The 16,546-nt window shown below is 33.6% G+C and overlaps 2 protein-coding genes across 2 annotated transcripts; both read left to right on the top strand.

The window, feature by feature from the left end:
* Positions 1-4,238: 4,238 nt before the first annotated feature.
* Positions 4,239-10,569, top strand: LOC111379603 (common plant regulatory factor 1). The gene is made up of 12 exons (XM_023003011.1): positions 4,239-4,446; positions 5,988-6,065; positions 6,287-6,331; positions 7,024-7,122; positions 7,277-7,357; positions 7,909-8,066; positions 8,279-8,327; positions 8,431-8,479; positions 9,093-9,322; positions 9,516-9,593; positions 9,748-9,873; positions 9,959-10,569. The coding sequence occupies exons 2-12, from the start codon at positions 6,006-6,008 to the stop codon at positions 10,181-10,183; spliced, it is 1,200 nt and encodes a 399-aa protein (XP_022858779.1). The 5' UTR covers positions 4,239-4,446; positions 5,988-6,005; the 3' UTR covers positions 10,184-10,569.
* A 3,268-nt stretch (positions 10,570-13,837) lies between these two features.
* Positions 13,838-16,543, top strand: LOC111379617 (putative glucose-6-phosphate 1-epimerase; the record flags this gene model as incomplete). The annotated part of the gene is made up of 6 exons (XM_023003033.1): positions 13,838-13,936; positions 14,796-14,975; positions 15,095-15,169; positions 16,023-16,079; positions 16,172-16,335; positions 16,420-16,543. Coding segments are annotated over exons 2-6 (531 nt in total), but the record flags the coding sequence as incomplete, so codon positions are not given.
* Positions 16,544-16,546: the final 3 nt, after the last annotated feature.

The raw sequence follows: 16,546 nt of genomic DNA, 5'->3' as shown, positions 1-16,546 counted from the left end.
AGTGAATATTTGAGTTAGAAATGTTTTGATATTTACAAATGTTCCAATTTTTTATTATTTCTCAATTATTTATAATTTATAATTTCGTTGTTTAACTGAAAATTTTCATATGATAATTGATTGCCATATGAAAGAGAGAGTTCCGTGAGGATTTGATGCATTACAAGTGATTTTTCTAAATGTAGTTAACAACAATTGTAGAAATATGGAACAATCAAATGGAGTGTTTATGGAGAAATTAGTCAGAGATTCAGAATTACGGTGTTTTACAATCTACGTCCATTTTCCTTGCCGAAATAATTTTTGTAAAGAAGAATAAAAAATAATGAAAGGATAAAAAAGAAGGAAAAGAAATTCTTGTTGTATAGAGGATGGACCTTGTTACATGTATATCAAACTTTATATAATGAGTTACTTAGTACCACATGTAATAACATCATTTATCAATTTGAAATGCAGTCAATTTTTTCATCCGATCTTTTTTCGACATTATTTTATGTAATCATTTATGTGTTATTTTTATTTATAAGTAGCATAATTCAAAGAAACCAGAAACTGTATTCGTTGAAAGAATAGTGGTGTGTGTGTTGACCTAAAATCAAGAGGCTTCCCCTTCTTTTTGTATTTGTTGGAGTAATCAACATTGTCCACGATATTCACCGTCTTCAATTTATTGACCATCACTTGAAGTTTGTATACTCAAGGCAACAAGTGAATGTTATCTAACATTTTAGAGTTAAAAAATTTTGAAATTAAAAATTTATCAGTACTTTCCACCTCAACTTTGTATTTGTTATCAAGTGTTTCCTAAATTTCCTTTGTCGAAGTGGTGTGGTTGAAAGATCATACAAATGATTAGAGAGGGCTTTAAGAATGTGAAAGCGACAAATTAATTTGTCCTCTTGTCTTTTTTTTTTCCTTCGGTCTGTACTTATTCGAAATCTTCATTGGTTGCTTCAACAATCGGCTCCAAACTCGGATCAAGCACATACAAGATTTTTAAAGCCACCAGAAGGAACTTGAGTTTGTCCAGCCATCAAGTGAAGTTTGTTCCATCGAACTTATCCAGACAAATCAAGTCTAGGTTTATCAGTTTGATGATTGCAAGTGTAGTTTCTGTCTCTATCGTCGAAGGACTATCGTTTGAAATTGTTTGAACTAACAACAATGGAGTGTAAAATAGAACGAAGATGGAAATATCAAATAAACGTATTTGCAAGACTTGAACATGTTTAAGAACGTTGTTCTCAAACGATATTTGCATCATCTTCAAATGCATTTAAGGATTTAAACGTCAAATGGTACGAATGATTAATCAAGCCTAATAAAGAACACCAAAGCACAAGAATTTCTTTAATATGAACAAATGAAAACTTTGAAATGAATACGTAAACAAATTTGACAATCTCTCTTTGAATATGTGGAATAATTGTATGTTTTTCACCGATTTAGAGATGAAAAATATCCTCTATTTATAGTTTTCAATCAACACATGAAAGAGATGGAACTTTTCATCCAAAAGTCACCAGATTTCTAACTTGAAAATCAACTCAACAATGTTTTTATGCCATGCGATCGTATGGTAGTTAATATTGCGATCGCTTGATCTAACTAAATTTGCTTCGATTTTCAGTAGAGTGGCCCATGCGATCTAATAGGCAAAACCAAAGTCCCAATTTTGTCCTTCCTCAATTCATTCACACATTTGGCCCAATTAGGGCCCAATATCAAATCCACCTAATAATAATATATGATTTTGAACAACAATATTTCTAACATGAAATCCTCCACGTCAGTCGGACCATGTCCCTTTGTCCCTTTCCATTTCCACCGACTATTGCTTTATATCCGTCCGATACGTAATCAATCAGACGGCTAATAACTAGATGACGTGCTAATCCATTCGTTGACGTCACTCCCCATTTTAAAAAAGTGCACCAAAATAAACCAATAAAATTCAACACACGTGTGACGCGTGGAGAATAGGCCACTAACTAAAGGTCGGACCCGCCTGCATTGAACAGTTATACGTGGGACACGTCAGACTTTAAGAACAATTATGAACACTAACCAAACTTTACATCTAATTTTTTATTTAGTGCACAAGCTTTCGAATGGTTTTAAATATGTCACCAAACTTCAGACAATTTTTCCCAACCATCACTAAATCCACCTCAAAAACAGCTAACGATTTGAGTACCTAACAAAGTTATTTCTTCAATACCGTCTACTTGCACCAATGCTTCCACCAAATTAATAGAAATCTTGTTTCTCTTATTTCTAAAACCCATCTCGATGTCCAAATTTTTCAAGTATGTCTCGTTTTTATTCCACCCCCCAATTTTAGTCCAAAATTAGAATTAGGGTTCATTTTAATTTATCAGAATGGAAATTTTTCTTCAAGTTTCAAGCGAAAGGAGTCGATTTAGTGATGCATTTGAAACAATTGAAAGCTTTAAGTACCGAATAGAAAGGTAACATAAACTTCAGGTACTAATTGGATTTTTAACACGGATTTGCAGATGATGCGAATGCTATTGCTTCATCATTAACGTGGCAAATTCTGAAGCGTTGGATAAGCATCTCGGATTTAGGGGTTTGACTGATGAAAAGCATATTTTGTTCTCATGTAGAAAACATAACAACATAATTGTATATTTGTGACCACAGCTTGCCGTGTTACTTTTAATCTACCTTTTATTTCAATTTTTTACATTAAGGTAAAGTGAAACACGTCGTAATCACTTCAATATCATCGACTAATATTACACAATCTTGCACGCCTTGTTATCTATGTAATGTATAGCACGGCCACACATTTGTCTTAACTCCTCATTGTTCCATTTCGAATTTTTGGAACCTCTCTAGATTCTTTTTATTTTATTTTATAATTTTCGTTTGGTATTATATTTTAAAATTAAATATAATTATTTATTTATACAAAATGTTAAATGGTGATTTTTTTAATCTATCCTGTCCCGACTCCAAGTATCCCTGACCGATGGTTGGTAATGGACAGCTCCTAAACATGTATTCTTTCATCAACTGAATTAAAATGAGGGAATAATTTGTTTTCTTAGTTCTAAAGTTGATGAGGAGCTGGGTTGACATGTGTCCACGCAGATAGTGAAATTTGGTGTGCCCACAACCTGATCTCAATGGTTCTGACCGTCAAAATTATTGACTTTTAACAAAATTTATGTAGTCTTGACTAATGTAATTAAGCCTACGTTTGATAGTGATTTTTTACACAAAAAGTTCGATTTTTTTATTATTATTTCACTATTTCAATTGTTATTTTTTACTTCTTCATTCACAGATGAGATCTATTTTTCTCTTTAATGGTTAAAAAATCAATTCTCGTAATCACTACTGAACAGAACTTTCTTTACTACAAAGATGAAGTTACAACCTGCCAATTTTCGCCTTGAGATATTACTTGTATGTCGATTAACTCATATAAGATTGAATAGAACGATAATTAATTTTTATTCACCTCAATAAAGGTCCTTTTTTTATTGAATTGAAGTGTGTCATATGTGAATGTATTCACCTCCATAAGGTCGGATTTTTTTTATTTTTATTTTTTAACTTTTTGATGATCGAAGATGTTAGGAAATTTAAGTCTTGCGACCATCAAGTTCAATTCTAATCATCGATATATAGGATAGAATTAAGCTAAAGTGATCGATTGATTGACATAACGGTTGATCGATACTCACATTTTGTGCGTGGATCCTGCGTGAATTTAAAAATGTCGACCTCCTTATATATGTGTTTGATCATTCCTTATGTCAATCCCTATATTAGTATAGCAAAATCTTGGAGGGCATAGGATGGGAATGCAAACATTTTCTAAAGTATAATTTAATTATACAAAAATATAGTTGAAGCAAAAACCTAAAATTGAAGTGCATGTGGGTCCATTCCGGATTTGAAATGCCAAATTAATTTCCATTTAATCTTTGCCAAAAGAACAAAAACATTTATTTTTCCCAAAATGACCACGCCAGCCACCTGTCCAAGAAGATTTATTGCTGTTGGTATTAGTTTGCCTATTTGACCACCCACAGAGATCGAGTAGATAAGGGACACGTGTACGGTAAACGATGACGTTATTATAAAAATTTCCTCCAGCGCGAATTCAATGAGCCAGCTCACGCGTCCCCACCCCACGCCTGATCGCATATATACATACAAAAGTATGTGTGTAAATGCGCCTTTTTTTTCATACGTGGACACGTGTTGGGTGACGTGGGTATTTGCCTTGGCGCTCTTCTTTCTTTCTTTCTTCTTCTTCTCTCTCTAAAATATCAGAGAAGAGGGAAAAAAAACACTGTTGTGCTCTTTGTGCGTGTTTTTGTTTTTCTAGAGAGAAAAAGAGAAATGCAAGGAGTTTAGAAGTTTGGAAATTCAGAAACTGGTTTTATTTTTGGTTGGAGACTTTTTTATGGATTTTTGAAATTCTCGGTGAAGCGAAGTGGAAATATTTCGTAGTAAGGTTTAAAATACCTGAATTTGGGTGGTGTTTCCTGCTGATCATTGTGAATTTTCTTTATTTCGTGTGATTAAGTTGTTTGTTTGTAGATAATTTCTCTTTTTCTGGATATTTGATTTTCGTTTTTAATTTTTGTTAAGTTGAATGTGTAACCCACTCAGAGTATATAAATTTTTGAAGTGTTTTGATGTGAAACGGATGAATTGCAGTCAAGCTTTGAGATTAAGCATTCTTTTTAATTAAACATTTTTTAAACTTCATGTAGATGACGAGGTAAATTTGTCATTATAGTCTAGTCTGTTTTGGATGGAAAACAGCTAGGGCCGGTTTCATAGCATTAAATTCTATGAAAAATGTCTCATCCGATAAATTCGTTCTGTTTGATACGAAAGTGAAAATAGAGTTAAATTCCAAGTACAAACACTTAAAGCATATCTTTGGCCAAAAATTGAATTGTGGTTTTTTCTTTTCCAACTTACATTTAATTGGTTTGCCTTTTCCACCTTTGCTATCAAATGGACCCTTACTAGATTCTACGCCGAAGTATCAGAGTAGGTGGGATATGAAAGGACAATAATGTCCTCACTGTGTAGACCTAAGAATTATTGCTTTTGATCAGTGTAATTATCCTAATGGAGGCATCTAATTTTGATGAAATACAGTCATTTATTAATTAGATCTGAAGTGTTTATAAATTTTAAGTTTTCTGGCATCAAATTCTGAGTCCTATGCGCAATTGATTGCAATGTGGAATTGAAATCCTTTATATCACTGTAAACTAATCAAGACGACTGTTTTTCTAATTGATCAAGAAAACCTAGATATAGTTGTTAACATAGTTTAAGACCGTAAAAGTCATATCTGGAGCAAGGACGACAATTTTCCCTGTGGATTTTGCACCAAGAATTCTTTCAGTTTATTTGATAACGAGAAGAAAACCTTGGAAAATTATTCAGAAGCAAGAGGTACATAGTATGTGTCATTAAATGCGGATTCTGTATGATGTAATAGAGGTGTAGTGATAATGAGAGATGACATAATAATGAGAGTTGCCATTAAGTGCATGTTCAGTATGAAGTAATGGACTAGTCATGATAATGAGAGGTGTCATTAAGATTTTTAGCTTCTTTTTCTACCTCACTACAGTTGAGTTCTATCAATCCCTTACCCAACATGCCATTGATGTATCTGCATGGTTTAGCAGAAATAAAGTGAAGTTTCATGCTTTTCATCTTATAGGGTCAAGAAACTTAACTATGTTCAAGGAGGACATATATGCCGCTTTTCTTTTCTGCCATCGTTTTTCTATTAGTTATATACTGGGTTTCTGAAGGACATTCTTTCCTAATTTTTGCGTTATTCATCTTTAGCTATCAGTTGCAATATGCTTGGATACCGTTTGATTACTCTTCTTTGGTTTTGACTATATTTTGTGTATTTTTTCCGTCTTGCTGAAAGATCAAAAGGATTTTCTTGTGTCGTCATTTGATTAGGTTGTCTCGCTATCATGGGAAACAGTGAGGAAAGGAAGTCTGTTAAGCCCGAGAAATCATCTTCACCTGCAATGGTAAGCCTTGAATAATAGTTTCAATAATCTAGAACTTATGCACATCCTTCATAAAAGTAGATGTGCGGGTCCTCCCGGACTTCTCTCATCTTGCAAGATCTTAGTCTCACTTTTGAGCACAATATCATTTTATTGTTTTTTGTCCTTCAGCCTTTGTTTCCTTTACATCATCAGTTGAAGTCCATTTCTGAGTAGGTGTAAAATCGTTTTCTCCTTGACAGGACCAGAGTAATGTTCATGTGTACCCTGATTGGGCGACTATGCAGGTTATTTGTCTATATCCACGCGCTTTGTTATAATCTAGAGTAAATTAAATTATGAGGAAATTTCACAAAATGTCCATTTTTATCCAGTCATTTGCAAAATTGTCCACCATTGCAAAAATGTCTAATTTGGAAGAATTTAGACCAAAATACCCTTATTAACAATTTATAATTCCACACTAAGACAAAAAAATGGACATTTTTGCAATATTGTTATTGGCCAATAAAATTTTGACACATAACCTGTCATATTTATTTCAAGAAGTATACATGTCAAATCACAATAAATGCTATGTTATTCATTGATTCGGAAATGTCGAGAACGACATTTTTAAATGTAGAGAAATGTCATGTTCAAAATGAAACGGTGTTCAAATGTCGAGAATGACATATGAAATATCGAGAAACATTATTTTAATGTAACTTCTCATGGAAGCCACTTCTTAAAATTCATGACAAATTGATAAAAAAATTAAATGTCGAGAACGATATTTAAAATGTCGAGAATACCATTTCAAAATGTAGCTTTTCATTAAGGGCATAATAGAGAAGTTGACATTAAATTCAAATGAGTGGACATTTTTCAACTCATGCCCTTAAAATTGGACATTCTTAAAAATGCCCCTTAAATTATATTACATTTTATCGTAAATTTGAGCGACAGGATGCTAATTATTATATAGTTTAATCTTCAGGCATGCTATGGTCCCCGATTGGCAGTGCCGCCATATTTTAACTCTGCTGTTGCTGCTGGTCATGCTCCACCTATGTATATGATGGGACTACCCCCACAGGTATTTCCCAAACTGCTGACATGAAGGAACACACATAAACACATGATTATATATTTATATTTTCTTTTTGTGGGGATGCAGTTTCCGCTTATCATCATTTGAAGCAATTTCCTGAGGAACTGTTTGTATTAACATTCAAACCTTTATGTTTCAGTCTATGTTGCGTCCTTATGGGGCTCCATATGCGGCATTCTATGCTCATGGAGGAGTTTATACACATCCCGGCGTTCACTTAGTAAGTTTTACGTTTCTTGGACTTCAGCATGTGACTTAATAAGATCCTGATATCTGTGAAGGGACTGTATCTGAACACCTTGCTCCGAAGGAGCCTCTACCAAGTCAGTTATGTGGTCTAAATGCTATTGTAATTGTAAAATAGTTCCGCTTATATGTATCATTGTTTTCCTATTACTTTTTAATCTTCATTAAAAGATTCCCATGTTGTGTGGAGTGTTCCACTACTATTTGCTGTAAGCAAAACCCTAGAATAATAATATGTTGGACTATATGGAGCTTAATTATAATGGCTGCTCCTCATTATAGTGAAAACCTGCAGCAGCTAGTTGAGCAACTCTTAAGTTTGTTCCTGCTCTGCTTGTTTTGATTGTTACCTCTCAATGAAAGGATTAGAGTTTAGTCCCAGCATAATAATAATATAACCTTTAGTTGCTTTGATTTTTCCATATTTGCACATTTTAGTAATAAGAGCTGCGGAGTTGTACATTACCATTTAGGAGTATAACTGTTAGGAATGGGATGTAATTTAATGACTATGCGGTCATGTAGGCAGGTTCTTTCAGCACAGACACACAGGCCAAGTCATCGGGTAATACGGATGGAGGCATGGTGAAGAAATTGAAAGAATTTGATGGGCTTGCATTCTCAATAGGCAATGGCCACACTGAAAGCGCTGAAGGTCAAGTTGATCAGAAAGTTTCACAGAGGTTTGTGGACATATAATGGCAGCGGTGTTGCTTGTATTTAAATTTTAGTTTTATGTTAGATGTGTTTGGCGAAGCTTAGAAGTTACATTTATGTATTTTGACTTTTTCTAGGCTTGGCCAAACACGCTCTTAAACTAACTAGAAATTATAAGTTACTGGTTTTGCTTATTTAGATATTCTGAACTGAGTAACATTTCATGCTTCCTGAACAGTGAGGAGACTGAAGGTTCTAGTGATGATAGCAATGGAATTACAGCTGGGGTAAGTTTTTCTTATATTATATAGAATTATCAAGAATATTACGTTGATTTTGTTTGTGTCAGTTTGAAGAGTATCATCTCGTTATTCTTGCATCATTTTCTAGGCGGGTCAGAATGGAAAGAAAAGAAGCCGGGATGGAAGTCCTATCAACAGTAAGCTTTTTTTCTTAGTCAAACTGTCCTTTTTTATGATCTTTCCTTTTTCCTCGTGCCTTGATGTCTGTATCCAGGACATATTCTAGTATAAACATTATTTTCATTTTGGATGCATGGCTATCTTGAACAATTGTGAGAAGAACATATGACTAACATGCAAAAGTGTGTACGTTATTTTCTGCATGTGTGTATTACATGGTAGTTTTTGACAGGCACGTGAGGTTTTCCTTAGTAGTAGTTGCATGTTTGGCTAAACTTATAACTAAATAATTAATTTCAATATAAAAATTTTTTTGGTCAAAGTTAAATATAAGGAATTTATATTTTGAGACTAAGGTAAGAGTTACTTTTAAAATAAATAGCTTTTTAAGTATGGCCAAGCATGCTTTTAGTCTTTACATCTGTTATTGCTTTCTTGTTTTAGTCCTTAATCAAGTGTATTTCTGTCGAAAGGAATCATCTGTCGATGATGCAAGCATTCTGGATAGTCTCAAAAAAATTTTATGACTAAATACACCACACTTCATCTCCAGAACTTACTTTTAACCAGTTTAAGCTTGATAGGTTAGGAAGTAGCTCAATTACTGATGCATTAATATTCTGAAAGCAGAAGATGGAAAGATTCAGACACAAAACAGTATGATTTCCAGCACAGAAGTTGGTCGAAGTTCTGATGAAACCATGGATGTGATTGTGCCTGCTGTTAATACATCTGAACAATTGATAGGGAACGCGTCTACAGCATTGGAACTGAAAAATACTTCTAACACAAATGTGAATCCCAGATCAACTATTGTTCCACAATCTTGTCCTCCGACGCTAAATGAATCCTGGGTGCAGGTACATTATGAACGTGTTTTCCTCATGCATTTCCTCCATGCTGTCACTTTTTCACTAATAAGAACACTAGTAATAGCCACGTTGAAATCTAGAAGCATGAGCGAACTCAATGTGGCTTCCACAATCTAATCCTGTGAATTTTGGTATGCCCTGATGATACGGTATTCCTGATGTGCATTATTGTTTTGTGCAGAATGAGCGAGAGCTGAAACGGGAGAGGAGGAAACAGTCTAATAGGGAATCTGCAAAAAGATCTCGACTGAGGAAACAGGTATGGATATGACTCGAGAAGTACATGTCATGTCATCGACTGTTCCTTGGACCATATGATACTATTGCATCGTCAAATCTGTTACTTAAAAGCTTATTTTGTGTCAACCTGAAAAGCTTTTTCCTTAAATAGTATTTTGACTCTTCTCGTCCAGGCCGAAACTGAAGAACTATCTATGAGAGTCCAATCACTGACGTCTGAGAATGTGACTCTTAAATCTGAGTTAAATAAATTAATGGAGAGTTCAAAGAAACTGAAGCTTGAAAATGCTACATTAATGGTATGACCTTGTTGATGCGATTCTGTTTACTCTCTTTCTACAATTAGTAATATCCACGAGCTGAAAAAATTATTAATGTTTACAGGAGAAACTGCAACTCGGACAATCAGATGAGACGAGTCTATTTGGGATTGATGACTCGAGGATGAAACCGATTGGCACAGTAAACCTATTGGCAAGAGTTAACAACTCTGGTTCTGTTGAAAAAAAGGATGAGGAAAATGACGCATACGAGAAAAAGAGCCCCAGAGGAAAGCTTCACCAACTTCTCGATACAAGCCCCAGGGCCGATGCTGTGGCTGCTCGTTGATCTTCAAACCTGTAATTCTAACCACTGAACCCTTAGTTGATCTTGTAATTTTGGCATAAATTAGAAGCCTGAAATTACTGCTAATTAATAGAATATAAGATAGTTTCCACTTTAACCGAGAACAAGGTATCAGCGACAACTGGGTATTGCTCCATAGCCTGCAGAATAGTAGCAGCCATTGCAAAAACCGAGAGCGAATATGAGTTTATATAGTTTAGAGGGATGGGATGGCTACAAATAGGTAATGTATACTGGTGAGAAATAGGAACTATGTTTAGAAAATGTTGTGGAAGTATATGTGGTTTGTGTTATGGTTAAAGAGCCTCTAAACTTACTGAAAAGATATTTCTGCAAGTAAAAGCACATTTGCACATTTTCTGCCATTATGTGATTCTACTGGTTGTGTGAAAACTGCTATGTGGTTCCATCTACTGAATTTATTCCCATTCATAGGTTTGAGATCTACATGGAAAGGTCGAACGATCAATTCTGCAGTTAGTTGTTTGAATAAGTAGGCATTCAAATGAACAATATGGATAACCATGATACATTTCAAAAACTTGGATTCTTGATCAATGGTGGTATGTCACCCAATCTGTTTAATTTGATACCAAAGTGTGTGTATATTATGAAACTTTTTAAGTTGACAGTTATGCTTATTAATTTAGAAATATACCGAATAAATTTAAACTTTCTTACTCGTCAATATATATGTACATTATTGTTATTTTTCATATTTTTAGGTGTTATACTATATTTTAAAAATGAAATTTAAGATAACACAAGAAATTATTATGGAACTTTATATGTTTTTATGATGTTTCATTTGTTATATTTTAAAGCATTTTAAATAAATGAACACACTTTTTGAGTTTACTACTAAAAATCAATTTATTGTTTACAACAAGTCTATTATTAGGAATGGCAAAAAAATTCGTTGAACCTGATACCTGTGGAGCCCTATCCCGAATGGGATGGATGATACCTGTCTAATCGAGTACATGGGATTGGTAGGTGGGGGTTATTGCCCCGAAGCGGGTATGGAACATGTACGAAAAATATAGTTCCCGTCCTATTACACGTCTCGTTTAATATTAATTTCAAATTTAAGTTTTTATCAAACAAAAATAATATATTTATCATTTTTTTAAAGAAAACGTAAGTTATTTTTAACAGATTGGTAAAAAAGTAATATTATTTACTAATTAAGGACATAAAAAAGAAAAAGAAAAAATAAAATCGTCCCGTTCCCAACATGCCCCGTCTCGATTTAACCGGGTAGGGATGTGCTATTTGCACAGGGCCTTGTGCACAGGGCTTGAGACATGGGGTGGACCCCACAAATGTGTGGGGTCCACCCCATGTCTCAGGCCCTGTGCACAGTGCAAGGAGTAAAATCCAACCATGTATAGGTATGGAGTAAGATAACAAAGATACCCAACAAGACGGGGGTGGAAATGACCCATCCATCTCATACCCGCCCTCATTGTCATCCCTATTTATTATGGATCAATTCCTTTAGAAATAGTTATACTAGTAAAAGCACTATTTCAAAAATTCTTCAAAATCGTCATGCTAAACGAAATCTAAATACAATTTATTTATTTCAAAGATTAAAGGTTGATGATCGAGAAAAGGAAGGTGAGGAGGTTGAGGAGTTATTGGATTTTGTTTGCAATTTTGTTAAATAGAAGTGTGTATATAATATCAATTTTGCCAAATAAACCTTTGTTCCCATTATTTAGATTATTGAATACGAATAATTTCTCTCTCTAATGTAAAGTTCAGTGTGTTTTGTCAAGTCTTTGACTATTTGTTGAGTAATTTAGGCTTCAAAGACAACTAAATTGTAAATACAACAATGCCAACTCAAAGCAATAAAAGTAGGTAAAGTGATGAAACTAAAGCAAAAGGATGGGTTGACCACCACAATAGTCTTTCAGACGTGTCGGATATGCCTTCAATCCTTTAAGATTTCTTCTTTGGAGGGTTTCCTTTTCGAATGCGAATTTCCATCCATAATCGTTTTGATCCCGAAGAGCACCTATCAACGCCACACCTTTCTTTATATCTATGGGTGAACTAATTGAGCCTCGAATGTGTGAATTGTATCTTTGGTTGAACCAAAATCAAAGTTTAGTAGTTAGATTGCACAAAATTAAAGATGGGTAACTCAAAAGCAATTTCGTTGAAAATTTACACGTTAGAACTTGGAAGTCTCGTCCTTTTTATTTAGAATAATGTTATTTGCAGTGAAGACTATCGGCAGTCGTCCTATGTGGCGTATACTTATCAGTTTTTCATTTGATGTATAATTCAAAAAATAACTACCATATCTATGTATCAAATACCGAATTGTCAAGTGTATGTCACATAAGGCGACTATTGACAATCTTCACTATGAATAACATTACTCTTTCATTTATTCAATATTCCTTCCAACCCAATCTGGTATCCACCGTTTAAGGTGAAATAAACAATTAGCCCCTGTTTGATCCCCATTAAATTATATTCTACTATATTTTATTTTTCTCTCTCCTATTTTTAATCACACAATTTTTCATAAAATAATATTACACGTAAATCGAAAAAAAAAATTTCAACTACTTATTTTTCAAAAAAATATTATTCCTTCCATTTTTATTTTCATAAAATGGGGCCAAACGTGGGCTAATGTGTACCTTTTACCACACCCTTGACTTGGTTCCCTGAAGTCAAAACAGTAACCACATGGTACTCCTCAATTTACGTGACTCGCAAATAACCAACTTGGTGGTGTCTTTTTGACACGTGATTCAAAGTTTCCACCTCTATTACTTGGTAATTGATTTTCTTGATTAAGCTAAATTACTACAAAAATACACGCGTTGACAAACTCATACATAAATACAAAAAACTACAATCTTTAGAAGAAACGTGGAAGAAATATATTGTTTGTGTGATAATATCTTTCTATTTTAAAAACTTTACCATATATTTGATGCGTTAAGTTATATAAAAGATTAAGTTCGTGTATTTAATTATTAAATTTTTAATAAATTTTGATAAAAATTAAAGAAGTTTATGATTACAAAGTTAATAAAAATTGTGATTCTCATGGTCACCAAATGGACAAATATTTTTATAATTTGATAATCTCGTCTAATCATATCAAGTCTTGCACCAAATATTTCATCACTTATTTATAGTTTTTAACTTTTTCTCCTCGATTTTTTATCATTCCAAAATGAAAATTTAGAAATATATGTATAAATGGGATCCACTTCTCGAAATCTCAATCATCGACTTTCTACTTTGCATTAGCGGTATGCTCTCATGTGCAATGATTAGGCAAAGAAGACAGTTACTCATTTTTAAAGTCAGTATTCAAATTATACCATTTTATTCAAATTTCAAACCTATGTCGTGAATCATTTTTCTTTAAATTGTAAAATCAAATCTAGAATTCAATCATATGACATTTTTCTTTCATATTATTTATTCCAATTTCAAAATTCAATCATATAACATTGTATGGATTTAAATTATCAACAATCATCCATTATCGTGATTTATTTTGCAAGCATGTACTTTTGTGCACCCACGTGAATACTTAACATTCCTACTCAACGCATTGTACAATGACATGTAATTCACGTATCTTTATCTTTACCCACATTCAAAAATAATTATTTTAAGCCCATTTTTACTTATAATTATTTCATATTTAATTCTGGCCATCCCATCTTCCCATATTCTTGCTTCCTGGCCCAGGTATCAGTCCTCCCTGAAATCTGAATCTTCATCACAGTTAATTAAATCCTTTATTAACTTCGTTGCACACTAATGCATTGTATAAAGTTGACATTTTATTGCATTTTTCTTAATTTAATACGTTTTTTATTGTTTACTTAAATGGGCACTCTTGAATTTAAATGCTTCATTTCAAAGTTCCAAATTTTGTGGAATAGTTAACCTTGACGTGGTGTTGGGGGTGAATTTGAGTTCATTTTGAAAATTATAGAAAATACAAAGTATTTTCTTGAATATACTGAGATTTATTTACTCTCCGCAAGATTTCCTGGTTCCTAGATTCAGATTTGGAAACTGGGTTTTTTAATTTTGTTGTTGTGAAGAATTTTTTAGGTTTTCTGGAAGTATTTCGTTGAAAATTTGAAGAGGTGAATTTGAATTTCTCTTTATATATGTTTGCAAGTCTTTTTTCTATATCATCTCATTTGTAGTTTTCTTATCTAAATGCGGAAACGATGCCTTTTAGTAGACTTTCGGTGAGTTATAGCCGACTTTTTTGCCTTAAATCTAGATAGGAAGAAGAGTATTCGTATGTCATTGTCACATGTTACATTTTGTAGACATCTCTAGGCAAATTTGGAAATGTAAACTATGACGTATTTTCATAAACTTCCAAGTCAAGATTTTCACCTGAATCTGTGGGAGTATGATGATAAGGGTAATGTAGGAAACAATAACTGTTCCGTGGTTTTAATAAATTTGAATCGTGTCCCGACAAAGTTTTTGCAAGAAAGGTTTTTGCGTTATTTCAGATGAATTAGCTGTCGTACTGTCATGTGTCTTCTTATTGAGATTATTCTAATTTGAAGAATTTTATTAGGATTTAAAAGTTATTTTGGAGATTGAGAGGAAAAACGAATTGCGTTTTGGTGTTCTGTATTGAAAAAGAATGGGGCATTCTGCAGCAGTTTGGGACCATAGAGCAGCAATCGAAGTGACAAAGGACTGGAATGGGATCGATCAGGTGGTGCTTCGAAATCCTCAGGGGGCATCTGCACGGGTAAGATCCCATGATTGATCCCTTTTTATACATTTATTTTTTATTTTTTTTATTTTTTTATGTTCCCCTATTTACCTCATTGATGTTCATATTGAATACAAGTTAAAATGATTATACAGATTAGTTTGCACGGAGGACAGGTGATCTCGTGGCGGAATGATCTAGGCGAAGAACTTCTATTCTCCAGCAGTAAGGTGTGATTTTGGTTCTTGGTTAATAATTGATGTTGTTGACATCCTTACGAGGTTCAAGTTGCTAAAGATGTAAATACTTGAGTACTCAAATTTTTACGTATTCACCGTAGAAAACATGGAAGTATTTGGGGGAGGAATCGAGGATAAAAACATGGATAATATCCCAGTAGGATATGAAGTTTGAACAGTCGGACTATCATTATGAATTTAATGGCATCGAGCAACAGTAAAATTAATTCCACGAGTTTCTTACAGCAACATTCTAACGCAAAATTTGATTATACTAGGCTTATGTTTATATTAAATGATGCCTCCTGCCATTGTAGAGTAAGCGCCATCTACTTCCCATAAGCAGGACTTACATAATATTCTGTACTTGTTAATTTTGAGATCTGTGAAATTGTTCTATAGACTAAATCCTATTTTGGTGATCCCGTATTTAAACTTTAGTAGCTTAGATCTTACTTGAATTCCTGATATACTTAACGAATTTTTGAAAAAATAAACTATAGTCAAGATAATTACGTACCTACAGAATATTGATTGTCTTCCATAGAAGATAATAGACTAATGTCGACTTCAAACTTACAGAAAATTTCCATTACGATTGTGCTTTCATTTGAAACCAGTTCCATTTTAATATTTTGTAGACATATCATTGTTTGCAATAAATTTAGTCAACTTTTCTATCTGCTCAAAGTTTTGTAAAAGATTTTTTTTTAAATCAAGTTCACGATAATTGAGAGAGATCCTTGGGTTCTCATATATGCTTATTAAAATTTTGTTGAACTTTCCTCCTTTTCTGGTTAATTTTGAACTACACCCTGTCTATAAGGCTTTAAATCTTTTATAGGCCATTTTTAAGTCCCCAAAAGCGATGCGTGGAGGAATTTCTATTTGCTTCCCCCAGGTAAACTGCAGGCTGCTGCTTATTGTATATATTTGCCGGAAATTTTCAACTACAAATCATCGACTCATGTATCTAAATGATGATGTTTTCAGTTTGGAAGCTGCAGTTCACTTGAACAACAAGGATTTGCCAGGAACAAAATTTGGACCATTGATGATGATGCCCCGCCTTTGCTAAATTTTGATATCCGTGGTAAATCCTTCGTTGACTTGTTACTCAAACCGGGCGATGAAGAACCAAAATGTTGGCCTCATGCGTAAGAACTTGAATGCTTTGGAGCTTTGTAACTTTTGAGCTGCTTATTCTATTTTTCTGATGAAAAATTCTCTTGTTTACTCAGTTTTGAACTTCGGGTTCGAGTGTCTCTGGCATTGGATGGAAACCTGGCAGTGATTTCTCGCGTTAGGAACATCAATGGGAAACCTTTTAGTTTCTCATTTGGGTACCATACATATTTGTCCCTTTCC

This window comes from Olea europaea, unplaced genomic scaffold (assembly GCF_002742605.1).
Source record: "Olea europaea var. sylvestris unplaced genomic scaffold, O_europaea_v1 scaffold2010, whole genome shotgun sequence".
In the NCBI taxonomy this organism is placed as follows: domain Eukaryota; kingdom Viridiplantae; phylum Streptophyta; class Magnoliopsida; order Lamiales; family Oleaceae; genus Olea; species Olea europaea.
This window is presented reverse-complemented; position numbering and strand designations above follow the sequence as displayed.